General features: G+C 34.7%; 1 protein-coding gene across 7 annotated transcripts in view; it reads left to right on the top strand.

Annotated features, from left to right (window-relative positions):
* Positions 1-14,976, top strand: part of ATRX (P-loop containing nucleoside triphosphate hydrolases superfamily protein) — a 41,702-nt gene that overhangs the window by 14,726 nt on the left and 12,000 nt on the right. For all 7 annotated transcript variants that reach the window (XR_016523085.1, XR_016523086.1, XR_016523087.1 and 4 more), the window contains 8 exons: positions 2,202-2,285; positions 2,578-3,141; positions 3,511-3,833; positions 4,906-4,996; positions 5,066-5,281; positions 6,037-6,156; positions 13,042-13,208; positions 14,660-14,801. Coding sequence is in view for 4 of the 7 variants with exons in the window: in XM_068620483.2 (XP_068476584.1) it covers positions 2,202-2,285; positions 2,578-3,141; positions 3,511-3,833; positions 4,906-4,996; positions 5,066-5,281; positions 6,037-6,156; positions 13,042-13,208; positions 14,660-14,801 (1,707 nt within the window). In the remaining 3 variants the exon portion in view is untranslated. The remainder of the gene's footprint in view (positions 1-2,201; positions 2,286-2,577; positions 3,142-3,510; positions 3,834-4,905; positions 4,997-5,065; positions 5,282-6,036; positions 6,157-13,041; positions 13,209-14,659; positions 14,802-14,976) is intronic.

The raw sequence follows: 14,976 nt of genomic DNA, 5'->3' as shown, positions 1-14,976 counted from the left end.
TGAAATTGAAGGAGCAAAACCAATGTCTTATTTAATTTTTTATAATTTTATTTTTTAATCATATATTATGTATATTACATGTTATGTTTTCAATTTTTATTTATGTTTTTCATACCATTATACTTTTTATCATTCATCTTCTCTAATTTATAACATTTTATAATAATTATATAGTAACTAACAGTTCTTGATTAACAAGTTAAAGTTCACTTGTTTTATTGGTTCAGTAAACCCACCAGAAATTTTGGACTCAATTAAGATTTAACTTAAGCCCCAATAAACCAAAAAAGAGTAAAACACACCCAAACCTAGTTAGGACCCGACCCGCTAGTTCTCTGTTGGCTAGCGCCACAAGCGAAGCTTTCCTAACTGTTGCTTTTGGAGTGATTTGCGGTGTGGCTCAACGTGTTCTTTTAAAGTGTAGCAGTGCTGTTCTGCTCCACACCTCCACAATCTGCCATTGACATCTATGGAACAGATTAGAAAGAACCATCAATACACTCCCAGATTGGAGATCCAAATGGCGAGAACTGAACTGAACTGAACTCACAGAACTGCCTCTGAATTTGCGATTTTACTTGAGTTTGAGTAAGTATGCTTTAGTCCATGCGAGCTTACTCAAAACCGAATTTGAAAACAAGTTGATTCGTTTCATGGATCTAAGAATGTAACCTTGTAGTTTACTAACCATGCATCTGAATATTTTTGTGTATTTGAACAGTAGAAAAATTCAACTCTGGTAATTGACTTAGATGCTATTGTCTTGTTTAATTTTCTTTTCTCTTTCTTTTCTTAAATTGTTTTGTGAATGATTCACTTTTAGAGTTTATTAATGAATTTAGACTCTTTGCTTTTGTTTTTTAGTTGTCTTGAGTTCTTTTGAACTTGGGTACTTACTGAGCAGCCTTTTTTCTTCTTAATATTTCCAATTTGGAATGAACTCGTTATTGGTTGATTTCTGTATAAATCTTTGTTTTTTGGTTTATTCTATCCTGTTTAAGGTAAGTAATTATGATTCCATTTTTTAGCATTACTATTAATTATTACAATCTTTATTTCTCTGCTTTCTTAATATAGTCTATGAATAAAGTGTCTATTCTTATCCTTGTTTCATGTCCTCCTTGTTTTTCAAAATTATCTTCATGGAATGAGCCTATGACTCAGTTATTGAATTATTGATTTCATGCATTAGAGGCACTATGACAATATAGAGGTGCAGGGTGGCAATGTGATGCAAAAGTTCATTGGTTGATTTCTGTATAAATCTTTGTTTTTTTGTTTATTCTGTCCTGTTTAAGGTAAGTAATTATGGTTCCATTTTTTAGCATTACTATTAATTATTACAATCTTTATTTCTCTGCTTTCTTAATGTAGTCTATGAATAAAGTGTCTATTCTTATCCTTGTTTCATGTCCTCCTTGTTTTTCAAAATTATCTTCATGGAATGAGCCTATGACTCAGTTATTGAATTATTGATTTCATGCAATAGAGGCACTATGACAATATAGAGGTGCAGAGTGGCAATGTGATGCAAAAGTATTTGAACAGTGGGTCTGTTTTCAAGTGGCAATGCTAGAGTAAGATATTTCAAAGCCATGGTTTTGTCCTCCCCCTTTTCATAATGCTGACAAACCCTAAATGGACGCCTTTTTCCACCCGTACTTTTCTCTACTGTGACCACAACTTAGCCATCTTTTCCAGTATTCTTCAGTGTTGATACTCACATTCCATTATTTTATATGTTCTGAACTCTGAAAGGCTTTTGTTCTGAATTGAGTTTGTTTGGAGCATTTATGTGTTTATTACAAATTATATTATATGCAGTTTTTTTCTCTGTTCTGAACACTTTTAGTGTGTTTGTTGTCAGTTGCTATGTTCTGCTATGCGTGATTGATAACTACAATATGATTATATGACTTCCAAATTGGCATTCATTCTTGTGGCCATATCTTAATTGTCAAATTAGTTATGGTCTTTGACGTCTGGGCTTTTTGAATGATTATGCATACTGTAAACATAAGAACACAAACACTATCTGATATGCTAACATATAGCAGACTGGTGTATTATACATCAGTACATGTAGGGGTATTCCATGTTAATCAATGTTATGCATATGTATATATTTTGTTTTTCATGACGATGTATTCTTGCTTGTGTTTAGGAAGTTGATTATATTTTTCATGCACTTTCTTTCACAGGTCAAAGAAGAAGATGATGCAATTGTTGATAAGAAACTACAAATCCATTTGAAACATAGGAGGCATAAAAAGATAAGTAAACAGGTGAGTTTTATAACTTCGTTCTCATTTTTTTTACTTGAAACCGTCTGACATTACTGTTATCTATTTTTGTTATGAATATTACTTTTGAGATTTTTGACGCCAATGGTTTCTTTTTTGGTATAATTTACTGAAATTAATGATTTTGTGTATGGGATAAGTAACATGTGCTTCTTTGTATTCCTAATTCAGTGTTGGGATTGTAGGAAATCATATGGTTTAATGATGTTGAATTGATTTGGTTCTATTCTTTTAACATTGTTATAACTTGTAACTAATTCGGATTGTAAATCAGCGAGAAATGAGCACACCTATCCTGTTGACAGAGAGCCCCACACAGAAACCTTATGCTGATCATTTAAACCCTGATACGAAAGAAGGAACTAAAGATGATGGGAAAATAGTCTCTGACAATGGCAAGGATACATGTGCTCTTATGGAGACTGATAATATTAAAGGTTTTGATGCCAATCATCATCTTGACAAAGAAAAGCTTACAAGTACTGGTGGCTTGTCAGATCCACCCAAATCCTTAGCAGATGGTGTTATTGAACAGAGAGGAATCAAACGTGTATGCAGTGGTGAGCTTGATGCTGATAATAAAAAATCTCGGCTCATTGTTATTGATAGTGATGATGAAGAGGGGGTCACTAAGGAGAAATTAGATTGCAATACTCACGAAGTAAAAGAAGATTTATCTAACAATGATACTGGTTCTCTTCCTTCAGAGTGTCCGGATGAAAATTTTTTGTGCACAGTTTGTGATAAAATGGCTCTTGAAGTGCATCCACACCCTCTCTTGAAAGTAATTACTTGTGGAGATTGCAACCGCTTATTAAAAGAAAAGGCATATCAAAAGGTACTAGTCTATATCTACTAACGTTTAGCTTTGAAATTGTACTAAAATTCTGAGGGATCTTTGGTGCATAATTGCATACTTCTGTTTTAATATATTAGTAAAACAGACTTTACTGTTAATAAGATTCAATGACAGTTTTTTGCAGTTGGGAAAGCCATATGATTTTTTTCATCCCATTTGTGGAAAGTATCTATTTTGATTGTGTAAATTGGTAAATAGTTCTGTGTAGTTTGCTTTGGACGACGAAAAAGCTATTCTTTTAATCAACCTGAAAGAATATTGTTTTTCAAAGTAATGTGTTTCATTAAACATTAATATTTCTATTTCTGTACAGGAGACTCACTCAATTTTAATGATTACTTGTCACAGGATCTGGGACAAGATTGTTCGAAGGGTTACTGTACCTGGTGTGGAGGAAACAGTGAATTAGTTAGTTGTAAATTATGCAATATTTTATTTTGCACGAATTGTTTAAAGAAGAATCTTGGTGTAGAATTGGTTTCTGGAACTCAGACCACGAGCTGGCATTGCTGTTGTTGCCGTCCAAATCTTTTGCAAAGACTGTCCTTACAACTAGAGAAAGCTGTGGGGTCCGCTACCATAGTAGTTTCTAGTTCTAGTAGTGATTCAGATGATTCAGACGATTCAGATAATTCAGATGATTCAGATGCACAGATTAATGTTACAATGAGGTGAAGTCATTGTTGCAGCTTAATTAATTGACAACACTTCTTATGGCTTGGTTATATTCCTGAATATCAATTTATCTCATGCTCATGCTTTTATCCTGAGATTGCTGATTGTCTTTTTCTGCTGCATAAGACTTCATGTCCTCTACCATCACAGCTATATTTTTATTATTATTTCTTACTAATCATTGACAATTTATAGTTGAAGCTTAGGAATTAGTGGTATTCGCCAAGGGTTAATGATTCTTGCATCTGCTGGACATACTTTTTCCTTTTGACCATTCTCGTATTAATTCTGACAATGATTAAGACAATGAAGGTGGTTTGAAAAACATTTAACTATTTTGTTTTTTGGAATGTATATCTCAAATTTGGAAAATTATTTGATGACTTATATGTGTTTCTGTTCAATATTATTGTCTTCATTGTCGTTTCATCTTGGATATTCTTTGTCATTCCTTCTAAATATCCATGTGGCTGTCTCTTAGAGACTTAAGCATAAGAGGAGAGCCAATTCAAAAGACTTGTCCATTAGATGGAGAAATCTCATGACTTAAAGTACCACATTAAGTTTTTTATTCTATTCAATATGAGATTCCTAATGTTGCCCCCCTACTTTAAGAGCCAATGCTCAGGATGGCTTTCACTCTCTAAAATTTATAGATAGAGAAAGTAGAGGATAAACTAAACTATTTTTATTCCATTCTTTTCATCTGATTACAACTAGAGTATGTATAGTGTGTAATACAGAGTGCTAGATCTGATTGTAAGTCTGTTATCAAATAAACAGTTGTCATAACTAACTGATGTAGTGCTAAGATACCTGCAAGTCTATTATACTATTAGTAAAGCCTATACACTACATTCACTATAACATTATCGACACTTACCCAATGGTTTAAGCACCACATTCAGTTTTTCATTCTACTAAATGTAAGACTCCTAAAAGTCTCATCTGATATTAAATCATATGCATACATTTTTGTTGTGCTATTGTAACTTTACACTAGTTATCTACAACAGTCTTCTTTTTTTAGTTGCCGAGATGTTCTATAATCTTATATTTTTTTTACAGTTCCAAACGAAGACCCAAAAAGAAGATTCGCAGGATACTTGATGATGCTGAATTAGGAGAAGAGACAAAAAGGAAAATTGCAATTGAAAAGGTGAAATTTGTTTTCTCGAAAACTGGCTTTGCTAGGCCAAATTGTTCATTATCGTCTTTACTTTTGTAGGAACGTCAGGAACGCCTGAAGTCTTTGAGAGGGCAGTTTTCTGCTTCATCAATTGAGATGAGCTCTGACGGGTGTAATGGAAACTTATCAGAAGGTGCAAGTGTTGAAGTTCTTGGTGATGCACTAGCAGGTTACATAGTGAATGTTGTGAGGGAGAAAGGTGAAGAAGCTGTTAGAATTCCTCCTAGCATCTCAGCTAAACTGAAGGCGCATCAGGTTTTTGATTCTTTATGGAGTTGCTTCTCTGGATACAAATTCTCAATTCTTTTTTCTGAATTTCCAGTGTACCTAGTTCTTTTTCTCTGTATTAATCCTGATTTATTTTGTTTTGGATAATGAACCTTATTAGGATTCAATTTAGATCATATTAAGTACACTTGTTTCTGGTTGAGCTTGCAATTGTTATTTGCATATTGCTTAGCGATGGAAGCAAAGGAAAAAAGACTAGGTGTATTTTACGTGTCAGTTGATACTTCTGGATGTTAGACTGGCACCTTTTTGTTGGATGTTCTAACTGGAGGATTTTAGGAAACTTCGAATACCTGTTTGGATTTTTAACTTATTATTGGCACCATACTTAGCAATTATAATCTGACAATATGAACTCTGTACATCTTGGATAGTTGGTATGTCTTCATTTGCTACTAGAGTAAATATGCAGGAAAGCTTGTTTTTCAGGAAATAAGCATTTTTAACATCTCATGATCTTGTAAAAATGGAGATTATTTCTTCATAATAACCAAACCAAACATGCACATAGTGTGGTTTAGTTGCTAAACAAGCAAAGTAGGGACACCATAGTAGTAAGGAGTATGAATAAGTCGTACTTTTCACCAGTCTTACGTCTTCCATTTCTTCATTCGTGTTTTTATTGCCATTTATTGAAGTATTTTTGAAGTTATTACATGGAGTTTGTTGGTCTTTTTTAGATTTGGTATTTTTCTATAATATAATTTGTTGCACATTTGCAGATATCTGGAATAAGATTCATGTGGGAAAATATCATACAGTCAATCAGAAAAGTGAAGTCTGGGGATAAAGGTCTTGGATGTATTCTAGCTCATACCATGGGCCTTGGTAAAACATTTCAGGTATTGTACTCAATATGGAGATTTTACTACATAGGTATAATTGAGGAGTGAATTCTTTTTTGGTTAAAATAAATGTGAGATCAGGGCTTTTCCCGTGAAATTGTAATTTTTTTAGTACATACATATTTCTTCTTTCGTTCACTGTTAAAAGTTTTTCATCATCTAGTGTAATACTTGGTCATCATAATCTGTTTTCCGAATTGAAGTTTAAATCAAATTGAACAAATATTACTAAAAATGTGACTTTGTGCCTTTTACGGAATAGTTGGTCTTCAATTATAAACCATTATTCTTATTTTTGTCCCTGTTCCTATATTTATGGATTTATTACAATCCTCTTTAATTTTTTTGTTGTATTAGATGAAGCGAGGGAATGATGGATAAATGAATTGCTTTACCACTCCTAGATGACATTTAAAGCATGTTCACTATCTAGACATCTGCTGAAGTGCCTTCTAGAGAAAAAGAAATAACTAGGGTTAAATATTACATAATACAAAGAGTCACGACCCAAAACTACTGAGCATGCAGACTAGCCTAGTGGGTGATTGTTCAAGATTAACTAGGGGTTTTGAGTTCAAGTCCCTAGGAGTGCAATTGTTTTACACACTTGAAGTAAGAACTTTGTTCGTTATAGTGGTCCTCTTTGATTTGCATCAGCTGGATGTCTGATGTGGTTGATACTGGTTTTCGTAAATAAAAAATATAGACATTGTAATGATATCTTACCAATTAGGTTCATCATGAACATTTTGATATCTTCATCAATCCTTTTTCTGTCCCACAAATATTGTTCTTGTTGATCTTGATAGGAATGGTTCAAGGGCCAGTGCATGATCAAAGACTATGCCAATGTGTGGATTCACATTTGGTTATATATGAAAAGAAGGTCTACGTGGGTGGTCAAGTGTAAATTACTGGAAAAAAAGACATTATATTATATAAAGGACACATGAAGAGATTATACATTACTGGAAATGGTCAAGGTGGGAGACTCTATGCAAATCCCAGTGCTGAGTGTTCTGGAGTGTTGTGCTTTATTCTTTTGGAATATTTTGGCAAACAGCTAACCTGAAAGTTATATACCTGATGGCTGCTAGATGTAAGATTAATGACTTTTGAAGAGAGACGTTGTTATCCATCAGCCATCTTTGGATTTCGAACTAGCCTATTTTGCTTGTTGAACCACATGTTTTTTCTTAAGACAAAAATTGAACAATAATGAGACATGCTTTAAGTAAATTTTGTAGTGTTTATAATAACAATAGTAGGGTAATTAGTATTGATAGCAAAATTTTTTAACAACACACCACTGGAGCAGGAACAAGGCTCCATTCTATATAATGACGCCCAAAAGTGAGAAACTACATGGCATCTGCATGCAGTTGTAATAGCTGCCATAACTTAACTTTTAGCGGTTTGCTAGAGCTTAAAGCACTTATATACTATGAGTTGAAAGAAATAGATGAAATATATTTCTGAGATATTTTACAAATGTGATTACAGTTTCTATTTATAGACTGTTTTACAACCTAATTAAGGAAAGAAATAATAGGTAATGAAAGCCATAAATAATGGGTGTTTAAAGCTGTACAAATAAAATAAAATCACTAACAAATCTGTCCTAATAAATATAAAATGGAATCTGCACTTAATTATAACAATTCTCTTGATTATGCAACACTCCCCCTCAAGTTGGTGAATGTATATCTATCATTCCCAACTTGCAAGTAAGATCTTCGAATTGTTTTGTGGGAAGTCCCTTAGTAAACATATCTGCCAATTGGAGTTTTGAAGGGATGTAATACTGATAGCGGACTTATTATCACACGCCAAACCCATAGGAGCTTCATATTTTATTTTTAGGTCATCAAGTATGATCTTCATCCATAAGAGTTCACACACCCCTTGAGCCATGGCCCTAAATTCTGCCTCTGCACTTGATCTTGCAACTACATTTTGCTTCTTGCTCCTCCATGTCACCAGATTTCCACCCAAGAACATGCAGTAGCCTGTGGTGGATCTCCTATCAACAATCGATCCTGCATAGTCAGCATCAGTATATACAACCCAACTTACCAGTCTCTTTGAGAAGATCAAGGATGTATTTCCTTTGAGAAATAAAGATGCCCTATCTCGAGTAAGCAACCTCTATCCCAAGGAAGTACTTCAGCTTCCCAAGATCCTTCATCTCAAATTGAGCAGGTAGTCTCTACTTCAAATTTTGTTTTTCAATCTCATCATCACCTGCAATAATCATATCATCCACATAGACCAAAAGTAGAGTGAGTTTACCATTCTGAGAATGTTTCATAAACAGAGTATGGTCACCTTGGCTTTGTCGGTACCCTAAAGATACCATAGCTTGAGTAAAACTTCCAAATCAAGCACGAGGTGATTATTTAAGACCATACCGGGCCTTCTTAAGTCTGCACACCTTATTTTCTTCATTAACATTACCATAACCAGGTGGAATCTCCATGTATACTTCTTCCTCCAAGCTTCCATGCAAGAAGGCATTCTTTTTTATTTTCTATTAGCAAAGAATGAAATTAAGTTAAGAGGGATACAAAAGGGGTATCCCAACCCTTTTACATAAACCAAATCACATTAAGAATCACCAAGAATAAAGAGATGAACAAACACCCCATAAGCAATAGATAGATAATGTTTGCTGCATAAGCTAGACATCCTATTCCAGCTAGCATCGTGCTCGTATTGGAATGCTATAAGCACTGCAAACTGCAGCTACAGAACCGTCAAAATACACCAAAATATTGGTTATCTCCACCACCACATCGACATTCCTTCTACCCTGCTTGCAGTGGCACGATTGTAGCACTTGTCACAAAATTAATCACTTCAATGCAGCAACTTCCATTCGCTCCTTTTTGGACATTGGCTTCCCCCTGTTTGCTCCTTTTAAGCTCACTTTTATCAGAAACTAACTTCCTATCAGCAAGAAGGCATTCTTAACATCAAATTGATGCATCTCCCAACCAAAGTGCGCTGCCAAGTAGAGAATAATTATGACTGTATTCATTTTTGCTACTGGAGCAAAAATTTCCTCATAATCGATCCCATAGGTTTGAGTGTACCCTTTTGCAACCAACCTTGCCTTATATCGATCCAATGTGCCATTAGACTGATACTTCACTGTGTATATCCACCGACAACCCACTGCCTTCTTATCCTTTGGTCTCTCTACAATCTCCCAAGTCTCATTCTTTTCTAATGCCTTCATTTCTTCATTCATGCCTCGAACCCAGTTCTCATTCTTTAAGGCTTCTTGTACTGATGTAGGGATTCTAATAGAATCAATAGCTGAAAGAAAACTCTGGTGCTGCATAGAAAGTTTTTCTGAAGACACAAATTGAGATATAGGATATTTGACACAAGATCTTTTTTCTTTTCTGAAGGCAATAGGTAAATCATCTAGGTTAGTTTCATTTAAGGTGTCCTCAAAAGTCTCATAGGTATGAGTTCTTACCTCTGGTTCGGACAATTGAAGTTGCTGTTCGATCAGGACGGGTTCTTGTTGCCTTCGTTGATATTGTTTCCCAAAGTATTTGTCCTCATTATTCTTCTCTGGTAATGATGTTGGCATAAGGTCTTTGTCATTCTCCCTAAGAACGAAATCCTGCAACAAAGGAAAAAGGTGGTAACTCAAGGTCCTCAGCTTCTTGAATACTCTCCCCTTGAAGTTGAGAACTGGGAAAGAAAGACTCTATTTCATGGAAGGTGACATTTTTGGAAATATAAACTTTACGACTTTGAGGATGATCACATTTGTACCCCTTTTTGTTGGGGACATAACTGATGAAGACACATTTGATGGCGCGAGGATCTAACTTACCCCGATAAGGACTATGAACATGGACTAAAGCAGGACAACCAAAGACACCATTCTAAAGACTATTCAATATGGGAACCGAAGGATATAATGTGGTCATAACCTGAATAGGAGTAACACCCTCTAGAACCCGAGAGGGTAATCTATTAATCAAATAAGTGGCAGTCAGGATTGCTTCCCCCCCAGTAAGATCTAGGAACAGATGTTTGGAAAAGTAAAGCTCGAGTAACCTCAAGGAGATGACGATTTTTCCTTTCAGCAACCCCACTTTGTTGAGGAGTGTCCACACAGGTTAATTCATGAACAACTCCATTTTCCTGAAGGAACTTGGAAAGGTTTTGGTTCACATATTCTCTTCCATTATCAGAACGCAATCTCTTAATTGGACTTTCAAATTGTGTTTGAATCATTCTGTAAAACAAGTGAAAAACTTCAGACTTATCTTTCATGAGGAATATCCAAGTAACCTTAGTACAATCATCAATAAATGAAACAAACCATTTTGCACCTGAGATATTAGGATTAGGTGAAGGTCCCCATAATGAATAAGATCAAAAGGTTTAGAACTTTTATTACCATTGGGAGGAAAAGTTGTCCGATGGTGTTTAGCAAACTGACAAACATCACAATGAAATGACTCAGCAGACACTTTTGTAAATAAAACAGGAAATAATGACTTTAGGGTACTAAATGGAGGATGACCAAGACGTCTGTGTTGAAGCCATATCTGAGAGGATGACCAAGATTCACAACCTTGCTGAAGATTAGAAGTGTGTGCCTGTAGTCTAGCACACTTTTTACTTTCTTCATGCTGTAAATAATATAACCCGCCCTGCTCTTTAACAATTCCAATAGTCTTCCCCATGGCAAGATCTTGAAAAACACAATGGGAAGGGAAAAATACCACTGCACAATTTAAGTCTTGGGTAATCTTTTGAATAAACAAAAGGTTATGGGATAGTTTGGGAACATGAAACACATTTTTTAAAGGAAATGAAGGTTGAAGGTGATTGTTACCACGACCATTAATGGGGGTAGTGGAACCATTAGCAACAGTAATATATGGGTTACCGGATAAAGCAATGTAGGATGAAAAAGAAGAATGAGGTGTCATATGATCAGTACCACCAGAGTCTATAATCCAGATATTTTCAGTACTAGAAGCATTAAAGGATAAAAAACTAGAACTCTTACCACTCATAGTAAAGGAACAATAGCTAGATGGCTTACTAAGGGAGTCCATGAGAGCTCAAAACCAACTGAGTTTTTCAGATTGGCAAAATTTGATCCTATTCACAAAAAATAAAATCCGCCAGAAAAATTTTCAGGTGGCGGTTTCCGGCGGCCGGTGGCAGTTTCCGGCGAGCAGTGGCAGTTCCGGCGAGCGGTGCAGTTTACGGCGAGCGACGGCGGTGGTGGTCGGTGGTGGTGGTCGGCGACGGTCAATGGCGGTGGCAGTAACAATCAATGGTGCAAGGTGGTGGCAGTAACAATCAATAGAAAGTTGTAGCATTGAAGGCTGTCCAAAAAAAAATAATAATAATTGCAGCAATGAAGGCTGCCAAGGAAAATGATTATAACAAGGAAGGCTGCCAAGGACAATGATTTCAGCAATGAAGGAAATATATTTCTGAGATGTTTTACAAATGTGATTACAGTCTCTATTTATAGACTCTTTTACAACCCAATTAAGGAAAGAAATAATAGGTAATGAAAGCCAAAAATAATGGGTGTTTAAAACTGTACAAATCAAATAAAATCAAATCACTAACAAATCTGTCCTAATAAATATAGAATGGAATCTGCACTTAATCATAACAATTCTCTTGATTATGCAACACTATGAAATGTCTTTATCTCTAGTCGATTTGGGATCCCCAACACACCCTCCTTTCGTCGATGATGCCAACTTGTGTGTGAGATTATATATTTATGGGTGGTCAATTAGCGGTCTGATAGCGGGTGACCTGATAAGCCCAATAAACTCTCGCTATGATAGACTTTAAATGACTCGGATATCATATTAAGAAGTGAACTTTAAGCTTAATTCAACCTTATAAAGCCGACTCGAGTGGCTTAAACCCACCAAACTCTCGTTAGGATAGACTATAAATTGTTTTGATACCATATTAAAAAGTGAACTTCAAGCCTAACTCAATCTTATAAAATTGGTTTATAAGGTGAAGTTTTTATCCACTTATATATTATGAAATGCCCTTATCTCTAGTCGATGTGGGATCTCCAACACATCTCCTTTAGCCGAGACTGTCGATTCAGGCATGAGGCTATATATTTATGGGTGGTATGATAGCGGTCCGATAGCGGGTCACCGGATGGACCAATAAACTCTCGTTAGGTTAAACTCTAAAGGACTCTGATACCATATTATGTTCTTATCTCTAGTCGATGTGAGATCTTTAACAAAAATAAATAGGAGGGGAATGGAAACCAGGGATAGAGAAGTGTGAGGAGTGGTTGTGGTATGTAAATAGAAATAAGATAACAATTAGAATTTTTTTGCCTGTTGGATAGCTCCCTAATTAATAAGGTAGGGAACTTGTATTTTAGACAGAATGAGAGTGACAGTTCTTTGATCTATCCTTCCCTCTCTATCCTCTATTCTGTTTTCTTCTCTCCCCTCTTTCTTTCTGTGTTTCTCTTTTTTTCTCTTTCCCTACCAAACTCTGTATAAGTTGGCCTCTCATAGCCAGAGTAGGAGACTATTGTAATTCTTAATCATTTTTGTCACCTTGGTCAGGTCTTAGCTGTGATTGCCGAGAATAAAATTCATTCTTTTATTTTCTTTTCCTACCATTCTAAGAGTTTCTTGTTTTAGTTTCAAAACTGCCAGTATTATGAAGAAAATTATGGAGGAATCTATTTACAATTCAAAGAATCAAATGATAGCTTATTCTAGTTTTCTGTATTATTTTCATGTTGTGAATAACTTTTGCAACATTTTTGGATACATTCTCCTTTCTTTTTCTGTTTGGTTGTTTTGGCCTGATTACTGTTTATGTTGGAACTTTTAGGTTATAGCTTTTTTGTACACGGCAATGAGATGTGTTGATCTGGGGTTAAGAACTGCACTTATAGTAACACCTGTGAACGTGCTACATAATTGGCGGCAAGAGTTCATTAAGTGGAGACCTTCTGAGTTAAAGCCACTCAGAGTCTTCATGCTTGAAGATGTACCAAGGTTTGCTTATTATTTTGTTGACATCATTATGCTATTCACTAGAACTAAAACATGTAGCAGTGTACTATCACATTGAAGTTAAAATATTTGACTAATAACTATTGTAATTCTTGATCAAAGAATCTTTCAATTTAGCATATATTTCTTGGAAATTTGAAGGACCCGTTGAGTGTATGTTAAATTTGTTTGTCTGGTACTATGAGTGGTATCAAAAAAGATATTCATTCTGTTACTATTTCATGAAGTTATTTATCACAATTAGACGCATGTCTAACATTGAAACAATCCCAATTCTTTTTTGTAGCTCTCTCAATTCTGTTCAGTTGTTGGAAATAATTCTTGATCAAATAATCTTTCAATTTAGTGTTTATTTCTTGAAAAATTTAAGGACCTGTTGAGGGTATGTTAAATTCGTATGTCTTATAGTATGAGTGCTGTATGAATATTCATTTAATCCTTTTCCATAGAAGTTTGGATTTGCAAGACGAGGGAGATTGTATGGATATCTTATGATATCTGCATTTTGCTCTGTTGTTTTATTTTCTTTATATTATTCTCCTTTTTTTGTTGTGTTCTGTCTCTTGAATCTTAATGATTTAATAAAAATATATTAATCTTTTTACCATATCACGGGATTATTTATCACAATTAGATATTGATAAGTATCCTCCGATTGTTAAAATTCTATAAAAGAAAAATAAAAGACTGGTGAGCAACATGCATGTTGATGGTACACAGGTGGAAGGGATGGATAATATGCTGGTAAGTAACTGCCTACATACGTTTCAGCGTAGGTATGGATTGTCTGTTAGTGAACAGTTAGGGAATATACTGTAATGGAATATGGTGGAAAATTGGTAGCTAAGAAATGGGGGTTAAGGTCTAGGAGGATACAGGTCCCTTGATTTTTCTTTCTAATGATTTCTATTTTTCTGTTGTTTTCCTGTTCTATGGTTTTTTGATTTGGAATCGGATCAGTTATTGAACTGGTGAAGGTGGAGGATTCAAAATAGTTTAGCCATTAAACTAGTAATTAAAAATCTCTAAAGTTTTAATAAGTAATATTAAACAGGAATAACATCATATTTATTACTTTGACAAAAAAAAATTCACTTATAAATGTTATTTGTCTTGAGTCATAATTCAAATATTATAACATAATGTTTAAGAAAACACAATAATATTCATTAACATATCCAATTAAAAATCTTAATTAATATAATTGATATGGGCATCAATCATCATATAATTGGGGTACAATATCGAGTATTAAAAAAATTAAAAATGTTTCTCCCCCAATGAACTGGCTTTGCTAATGTGCCTATTAGACACTGAAAAATCTGTAATAACAACAGTTTAATTGCAAGTCCACGTGGCTATACCCCTGTTCAATTTTTTCGTGCTTTCAACACAAAATTCATCTAATTATTAGTATATTTTTATTTTCCCAGGGATAGAAGGGCGGAATTGCTTAAAAAATGGAGAGCTAAAGGTGGTATCTTTTTGATTGGTTATACCGCTTTCCGAAATTTGTCTTTTGGGAAGCATGTGAAAGATCGGAACATGGCCAGGGAAATTTGCCATGCTTTACAGGTAAGTCTATTTTTTTTTTTAATTTCATGTTAGACATCACAATGAAATCTAGGATCTCTGTTAGACTGACACTCCAGATTCCAACTATCATATGCCATCATATGAACGATAACATAAAAGAGATAAAAAAAGGAAGATACAAACAAACCTGGGGGATTAGGCCAAAACCCATGCA

This window comes from Phaseolus vulgaris, chromosome 7 (genome assembly GCF_051622355.1).
Source record: "Phaseolus vulgaris cultivar YP4 chromosome 7, ASM5162235v1, whole genome shotgun sequence".
NCBI classification, from domain to species: domain Eukaryota; kingdom Viridiplantae; phylum Streptophyta; class Magnoliopsida; order Fabales; family Fabaceae; genus Phaseolus; species Phaseolus vulgaris.
Note: the sequence above shows the minus strand (reverse complement) of the source record. Positions and strands in the feature narration are given on the sequence as shown.